Raw genomic sequence first — 7,975 nt, 5'->3', positions numbered from 1 at the left:
TAATGTCAATATCTGGTTCCACATCCGATTTTGCTGTAGTTACTTTGTATCCATTTTAGGGTGGAAAAGAAGTCTCCATACCTAACCGACGTCAGTTTCAGTGTCTTCCCCGCGTCCGGCCCGCGGAGCTTTAGCTACAAAGTAGCCAATCTCCCTCGCTGATTTTGTCAATTTCAGCTTTCGGCCAACTCAGCGGAGAGTATTTAGAAGGCACCCACCCACCGCTCGATGCCGGGCCGGGCGGGCTGCAGTTTTCCTTTGGGTGGGGCGGTCCCCGCTCCAAGCCTCGGCAAATATCCCGTGCCCCACCAGGGGCCGCTGTGCTCCTCTCTCTGAAATGCCGTCAGCTGGCCCTTCCCTGCGGTCCCTCTCCCTCTCCCACAAGGCGCCGCGGCACGTAGGCGCGTGGGGCGGGACGCGGCGGCAGGGTCTTAGGGCCCGCGGAGTCCCGGCGCTGCGGCGGGAGCTGGGCGGAGCAGGGGCTCGCTCCAGACCGCCGCCGTCGTCATGGATACCTCGGGTGAGTGCACGCTCCTGGCCGGTTCGAGGCTGGGGGAGGGGGGGGTGAAGGAGGGTGGGAGTTCCCGGTGGCCCATTTCACGGCGGGGAGACCGAGGCCGGGCTGGGCGGTCGCGCGGCTCCGCGCCGAGCTGAGCTCGCTTGTCTTCCCCAGACGACGCCGGGAACCGGCTGCGCTTCCAGCTGGAGCTCGAGTTCGTGCAGTGCCTGGCTAACCCCAACTACCTGAACTGTGAGTCTCCCAGGACCCCAAGCGCTGCGGGGCGGGGCTGTGGGCGAGAGGCGCCGGGCAGACTCTTAGACTGGGGCTGGTTTTTGCCGAATCAAGAACAAGGGTTACCTGGGCTAGCAGGAAGGGGGAAACTGAGTCTGCTGCCAGAGATGCTTTAGAGACTTTGCAACAATGGTGGAGCGGCTGGTGTCCAGCTCTGCGGAAATGCCCCTTTGTATCTTCACCTAAGTTCTGGACCGGCCGGACACCCGGGACGCCCTTCCTCTGAGCCCGACTTCGGAGCTATCTCTGACCGACTGCCGCAGTCCATGAGCCCCGTGTAGCCTCTCTTTGCCCCGTTTGTGCTCACTTCTCTCTCCTTCCACTCCTGTGCCTGTCTGGCCTTTCTCTTTGCCCTGTCCTGATCACTTCTCTCTCCATCCATGTGTCCCTCCCACTGTCCCTTTCACCCCTAAAGACCGAGTAGCAGGCCGCAGTGGCGAGGCCCAGCTGGACAATCCCCCAGCCCCTCGGAGGGTTCCTCCAGCTCTGGGGGGGTGGGGCTCTGAGAACACCTCCTTTGCTTGCCTTCCAGTCCTTGCCCAAAGAGGGTACTTCAAGGACAAGGCCTTCGTCAATTATCTGAAGTACCTGCTGTACTGGAAAGAGCCAGACTACGCCAAGTACCTGAAGTAAGTCTGCTCCCCAATCCAGAGGCCGAGATTTTGCCTTAGAAGAAGCCCAGCTGACCAGAATCAGGAAGGCCAAATTCAAATGTGGCCATTTCCTAGCTGGGGGTCCCGCTAGAAGCTTCACCAAGTGTCCCGTTTCTTCAGCCCTCTGTCTGAGGGGGATAAGAATAGCCCCCCCACCCCAGCTCCTCCAGGGGGCCTTCTCACCGCTCTCCTCCCCTGCTCCCTGGAGAACAGAATTCCCTTGATGTCAGGCTTGTCACTCCCTAGCATTCCCACTTTGGAGGGTGTGAGGAAAATTGTTTCTAGTCACTGAAATGACAAGTCAAGGGGACCCAGCAAGCATTTAACTGTCCCCCAAGGGGAAGTACAAATTAGGGGAGAGAAACAAGGCCTTTCCCCCTCCCCCATCTCTGCCCTTTGCCCGTTTCTCCCCCTTCCGCCGGTCCCAGAGAGGTGAGGGAAGGAGCTGGGAGGGGGGGTGCAGTGCGCTTGGCTCTCGCGGCCCCAGGGGCACCCAAGGGCCGGGCTGTCATCCCTCTCCAGGTACCCCCAGTGCCTGCACATGCTCGAACTGCTGCAGTACGAGCATTTCCGAAAGGAGCTGGTGAACGCCCAGTGTGCCAAGTTCATCGACGAGCAGCAGATCCTGCACTGGCAGCACTACTCCCGAAAGCGGATGCGGCTGCAGCAGGCCCTGGCGGAGCAGCAGCAGCAGCAGCCCCAGCAGAACAGCGGCAGCGCCTCCTCAGCGGGAAAGTGAGGGGAGCTCCCGGCCCACGCAGGCCACTCAGTGACTTTGTCCAAACCACCTGGCGGCTTCTTTATTAAAATTTCCAGTAAAGTTCTTTGGCAGAAAAGCTCAATGGGTGCCCGAGTCTGTGCCATCTGGGCGGGCCGGCCAGGGGAGAGGTCCCAGGACCCCCAGCCCCTGCAGCCCTAGTGGAAGAGGTCTCTTGCCCGGCTTCTCCTCAGGCTGGGGGAGCCCAGAAGGGGGGGCTTGGCCCAGACCCTGGTCTCTGCTTCCCACAGTGGCAGGAATAAAGAGAACCGTCTGGCAGAAGGAAGCCCTTCCACCATTTCTAAAGGGTGATTTGCAGAACACTCATTAGCTTTCTAAACATTATTTTGGCTACTGTGACTATCACACGATCGATCACGAGGTTCCTTTATAATCCAGACACCGGGGCTGCCGGTGCGGCTTTCTAGTCTTCGGAAAACAACATCTCCACCAGACTGGCGTTCACACACTCCGACTCCACCAGCTTCTGGGGCTGAGAGAGAAGCGGGAGTCAGCCAGGCCCCCCCCCCCAGGCCTCCCCCCCCCTCCGCCAGGCCTCCCTCCTCCAGGCCTCCCTCCTCCTCCGGAACTGGCGCAGCCGCCCAGTCCCGGCCTGGGCTCCCCCAGGGCACTTCTAGCCAGGCCCCACCCTTCACCCAACCCAGGCCCGGGGGAAGAGGAAGAGCTGGGAGGAGAGGGAGCACTCACCGTCCCGTACTTGAGCAGGGTCGGCACCGCGGTTAACTTTAGCTTCTTCTTAAAGTCATTGTTGGGATCTTTCCAGCTGTCGGACAAAGAGCGCAGCCCGTGGGCGTTGGGGCCCTGATTTCCTCCCCCCCATACCTCTTCCTCGGGGCCCCTCCCCCCTTCATGAAGCCGGACCTTCCCCGGCGGCCCTCGCCCCCCTCCACATTGCCCTCCACATTGCCCTCCCTCCCGCCCTCCCTCCCAGCCTCCAGGGAGCATCCGATTCCCCCCTGTTCTTCAGCGCCCTCCCGACTCCGGGGAACCCCTGGCCCCCTTTCCCAATGGCCCCGCCCTCCCGATCTCCGGGAAGCACTTACTAGGGCCGGTCCCCCACTTGGCAGTAGATGAACACGGCGTTCTCGGGGATGTGTTTGAGGCCCCCCAGGACCACAGGCTCGGCTGCACGGGGACGGAGGGAGGGAGAGATCACTGGCCCGCCCGGAAGCGCTAGCCCGCCCCCCGCCCCCTGCCTCAGTTTCCCCCGCTCACCCTCCTCGCAGTCCGGGCACCAGCTGCGGCCCTCGGCGTCCTTGTCGCCCGTGAAGTAGACAAAGATGGTCTTGCCCCGGCGCTGTTCCACCGCCCCGCAGAAGTCGCCGAATCCCGATACGCGCACCTCCTCGAAGGCGCTCAGGGCGGGCTCCGAGGCGGGCTTTGCGGCGGGCTCCGAGGCGGGCTCCATGCCGGGCTTCGCGGCGGGCTGCGAGGCGGGCTCCATCCCGGGCTCCAAGTCTGGCTCGCCTGGCCGTACCTGGATGATCTCTGGCCAGGGCGGGGCATCCACGTGGGGGGCGGGACAACAGCCACTTCCGGGGCCCCTCTCTCCGCCCAGCACCGCCCGAAAAGCCGGAAATCTTTGGCGCAGTCGCTGCTCATGCGCAGTCAGTACTGCACCTCCGGCCAGAGGTCTGGCCCTTCTCGGCTCCCGTCCGCCGTCTCCAGCTTTCTCGGACCGGCTTTCCGGCGGCGCCTGCGCCGTCGTCCTGGTAACGAGCGGCGCGGCCGGAAGTGTGGCCCGAGTTGCGGCGGGGAAGCCGGGGGCGGGAGGCTGCGGACGGGGAAACCCGCCTGGAGGAAGCCGCCCTCCCGCCTCCGCGCCTTTGTCCAGTTCGGGCCCCTCGGGGCCGCCATGGGCCCCAGCAACCTGCATACCCAGGTACTCCCTCCCTGTGTGCCACCCGGGGAGAAGCCGGGAGACTCCCAGGGGGCGCGGGGAGGGTCTCTGGCCCTGGAGGAAGCGCAGACTGTGGGCCCGCCTGGGCCAGCCTCAGGGGCCACCCCTCCCCGACACCCCCCGGGGGAGGAGCCGGACCAGGCCGCCCCGCCCCTCCCCCCTCCCCCTTCCCTGTGCCTGCACCCCAGGGAACACGAGTGAACGCGGGTGCACACACACACACACACACACACGGGAGACGGGCACGCGTGTGCACACAGGCGCTCACGTGTGTGACGGGGCACATGCAAACGCGTGTCTGCCTGCGGGCGCACACCGCGAGGCCGCGGCATTCGTGCCCACGGGACGCATGTACACACGGGCAGAGCGCGCCCTGGGACACCGGCGCGCAGGTGCAGATTACGCACACGTGCACTCGCGCCCAGACACACAGGAGCGTGCCCGGGCGGCAGGAGCTCGAGCAGGGTCGGAGACGTGTGCACGGAGAGCAGGGTTCCCGCTGCAGTCACACACACGCCCCCCCCTTTCTCTTCCCCCAGCTTCAGTTCAACAAGGACGTGCCCTCGCTGCCCGCCAACCTGGCCGTCCGCTACTCGGGGCCCCGGCCCATCGTCATAGAGAAGCTGCGGGCCCCCGGCAGAGCCAGCACCCCGGGGCTTCCGGAGGGGCCCGCCCGCCAGCCCCCGCTCCCCTTTTCGGTCGTGTCCGAAGAAAAGCTCAACCTGGCCGTCCACTTGGCAAAGAGAGACATCAAGAAGAAACAGCTGGAAGAGGTTCTGGGCCGGGCCCCCCACGGGCAGCCGCGGGGGCCCCGCAAGTCCAGCCCGAGCAGGAGCGAGCCGACCAAGAAGTCCCGGGGGCCCCCCGCGGGGCAGCGCCCCTCCCAGCCCGAGACAGCCGGCCCCAGGGCCACGGTCTACGTGACGCGGGGCCCTCGCTCCCACTCCCCCCCCACGAGGGACCCGGGCCCTGAGCCCCGCGGGCAGCCGCAGGTGGCGCCGTCCCAGAGCCTGCTGGAGCTCCGGCGGCTGCAGAGGGAGCTGAGCGCTTGTCTGCAGAGGATGGACGGCCTGGGCGCCCACGGTGAGGGAGCCGGGCAGGGCGGGGCTCCCCCCTCCCAGGGCTTCTCTTCCTTTTGGGAAATCACCCCCATGCCCTTGGATAAGGGAGGAGTCAAAGTGAGCAGTCCCCACCCGGCTCAGGGACCCCCCCCAAGGGATTTTGATGATGGATGAGTCCATGGAAACCCTTTCCCCTTGTCTCCAAGGAGGACTCCCCCCCCCCCAGCTTTTCTGACTGGGATACCCTTCCCAGAGGTTGGCCAGGGCCGCATCCAAGGGGAAAGGCCCCCCTCTTCTCCTGGCCGGGGCAGGGCCCCGCTCTCATCCCTGGGTGGAGGGGGGGGTGTCTGCGTGGCAGAGCAGGCCTGGGAGCGGCCGGCCCATGGCCGCCTCCTCCCGGCGCTGGGACGGAATCCCGGCGGGACAGCCTCACAATCTGGGGTCCGGCCAGAGGTTCCGGAGCCCTTGGCGGTCGCCTCTCACCGTGCCGGGGAACCTCTCCTTTCAGACAGACCGGAGGAAGGCCTGGATCCGGAGGAGGCCGAGCGAAGCCGCGTGCGGAGGCAGGAGCAGGCCGTGCGCACCGGCCGCACGCTCTACGCGCTGCAGCAGCAGGTGGGGCCCGGGGGGGTCTCGGGGGATGAGCTTCAGGGCCCACGGGCGGGACTTTCTCGCGGCCCTCTCCTAACAGCTCTGTCCCGAGCTTTCTATTGCGGGCTCTCGATCGAGAGGCACCCGAGGAGGTTCTATGGGTAAGCCCGCGCTCCCCCCTTGGCCGAGAGCACGGATTGGGCATCGGTGCCCGCTGGGCCGCCGCCGTGATGAGGGCCGGGTGAGGTTGAGGCACTCAGAGCAGCTGCAGCGAGTCCCTCGGCCGGAGCACGGAGGGCCAGGGGTGCTCGGAGCACGAGTCGCCCGAGCAGGCCTGTGTCCTCTGGCCTCTGCTCTTGCAAGCGCGTAGCCTCCCCTTGGAAAGGGCCAGTTTCTTCATGAGCTGCTCGGGCCCTCGGATCCAGGATGGGGGAGCCTGGGGCCCGGGGGGATCGTCCTCTAGACACACAGGATCTGACCGCGTCCCGACTTCCCAGAAGCTCGGTGGTGGAGGTGGGCTGAGAGCTGGAGAGACCCTCTCCCCGAGGAGCCGGCCAGGCCTCCCGGGGTGGAGAACACGAGGCCGGCAGGGAGCGGCCGTGGCAGAGGCACCCGGGGGGAGGCGGCCCGCCTACTGTGCACACCATCCCTCCGTCAGCTAAGGCTGGGGTCTCCCGCCGGACCCCTAGTCCCTGCCCTCGGCCTCTTCTGCCCAGTCGCTTTTTTATTTCCTAACAAACAGGTAAAGGAGATTCAGGAGGAGCTAGACAAATTGAGTCCGCACAGAATTAGGCACACCAGGAAGGTAAGTGCAGGGCTTGGCCGTCGGGGCCGGGGGAGGGGACCCTGGGGGAGGGGGCTCTGGGGGTAGACCTGCATGCCTCAGCCCCCACGTCCCGCTTCCTTCAGTCCAGGGCGATGTCCCGCCTGGGAGCCGCACAGAGGGGAGCTATCCGGGCGCTGCAGATGTTCGTCAGTCAGTTCGCAGACTCGAGGGAGCAGGTGGTGTCTGAGCGCTACAGGGAGCTGGGCGGCCTGATCCGGCAGCTTTCCCTTTGCTCCGCCAGACTGGACGCCGACCCCGCGGTCCCCGACGTGGTCGTGGACCTCCTGCAGCAGATCGAGGTAGGGCTGCGCATCCCACACGGCTCGAGGTCGGCCCGAGGCCCTTCTGAGGGAGCAGAAGCTCCTAGGGCAGCCCGGCGCACGGCCGGTGTTCCAGAAACGCTCCTCGCCCGGCTGGCCTGTCGCTGTGGGCAACGGCGCTTTGGGCGTGTACACACCGTGGGGCGATGGGGCGCCTGGGCGGGCGTGTGGGCGCTCTCCTCCCGTCCGGTCTGCCCTCCCTTTGCTGCTTCTTGCATCTCTGTCCCTAACAAAGCCTTCTCAGTGACCTGCGGTGTCTCTTCATGGACATCGGGCAAGGCAGAGCCTGGGGTCACAGAAGGCCCCAAGCCCTCGACCCCCTTTCCTCTTCATTGTCCACGTCCCCCTCCAACGGGGCTGGACCAGCAGGCCAGCTCTGAGCCCGTGAGGGGAAGCCAGGTCGCCTGCGTACAGAGGGTGGTTTTTGGCTGTCCCTCTCGCTTCCCCCCGGCAATAGTGATCAGTATCAGCCATGGAAAGCTGTGGGTCATGTGGGGCCACACGCGGCTTGTTTCCTGTTCTCTGGGGATGGTACCTCCCTCGTGAAGACCTGGCGCTGTGGGAGACAGGGCCCGGTCCCCCAGGCCTGTTGGGGTGTCAGGGGACCCCCAATGGAGGAGCTGTCATTCGGGGCAAAGTCATTTGATTTTTAAAGGCGCCTCCTAGGAGCCAGGCTCCTGTTGGCTGCAAATAATTCCTATCAAACGCTCAATTGGGGGGTGGGAATCCCGAGACCAGTTCTTGATTTCAGAAACGGCCGCGTCCCGTAGGTGAAGGGCGTTCGTTCAGAGCAAGAGTGCCGGGACCCTCCCCGCAGAGGCAGGAGTTTTGGATGAGTTGAGGAATCCCTTGCCAGGGATGCAGAGGAGCCACCATTTCTGGGCGCCTGGAGGGTGGCCCAAGGGTATGGAAAATGAGTTTTGTATTTCCTGGCAGGAGCTCGAGTCCCTCCTGGAAAGGAAACAGTCCCTGGGAAAGCTGAAGAAGAGCTTCCCGGGAGCCCGAAGCCAGTCTCCGCCGGCTTTCCCCACGGCTTTGGAGAGGTCGTTTAGT

At 65.2% G+C, this 7,975-nt stretch overlaps 2 protein-coding genes across 2 annotated transcripts; one reads left to right on the top strand and one right to left on the bottom strand.

Annotated features, from left to right (window-relative positions):
- The first annotated feature begins 389 nt into the window (after positions 1 to 389).
- Positions 390 to 2,288, top strand: MED31 (mediator complex subunit 31). The gene is made up of 4 exons (XM_074297719.1): positions 390 to 520; positions 674 to 751; positions 1,326 to 1,422; positions 1,969 to 2,288. The coding sequence occupies exons 1-4, from the start codon at positions 508 to 510 to the stop codon at positions 2,183 to 2,185; spliced, it is 405 nt and encodes a 134-aa protein (XP_074153820.1). The 5' UTR covers positions 390 to 507; the 3' UTR covers positions 2,186 to 2,288.
- TXNDC17 (thioredoxin domain containing 17) lies at positions 2,221 to 4,115 on the bottom strand. Its single transcript, XM_074297718.1, has 4 exons — positions 3,440 to 4,115; positions 3,268 to 3,349; positions 2,912 to 2,987; positions 2,221 to 2,696 (listed from the first exon to the last, which is right to left on the bottom strand). The coding sequence occupies exons 1-4, from the start codon at positions 4,098 to 4,100 to the stop codon at positions 2,628 to 2,630; spliced, it is 888 nt and encodes a 295-aa protein (XP_074153819.1). The 5' UTR covers positions 4,101 to 4,115; the 3' UTR covers positions 2,221 to 2,627.
- Positions 4,116 to 7,975: the final 3,860 nt, after the last annotated feature.

This window comes from Sminthopsis crassicaudata, chromosome 3, assembly GCF_048593235.1.
Source record: "Sminthopsis crassicaudata isolate SCR6 chromosome 3, ASM4859323v1, whole genome shotgun sequence".
Lineage (NCBI taxonomy): Eukaryota > Metazoa > Chordata > Mammalia > Dasyuromorphia > Dasyuridae > Sminthopsis > Sminthopsis crassicaudata.
The sequence above is the reverse complement of the archived record's forward strand: the minus strand, read 5'-3'. Positions and strand labels throughout refer to the sequence as shown.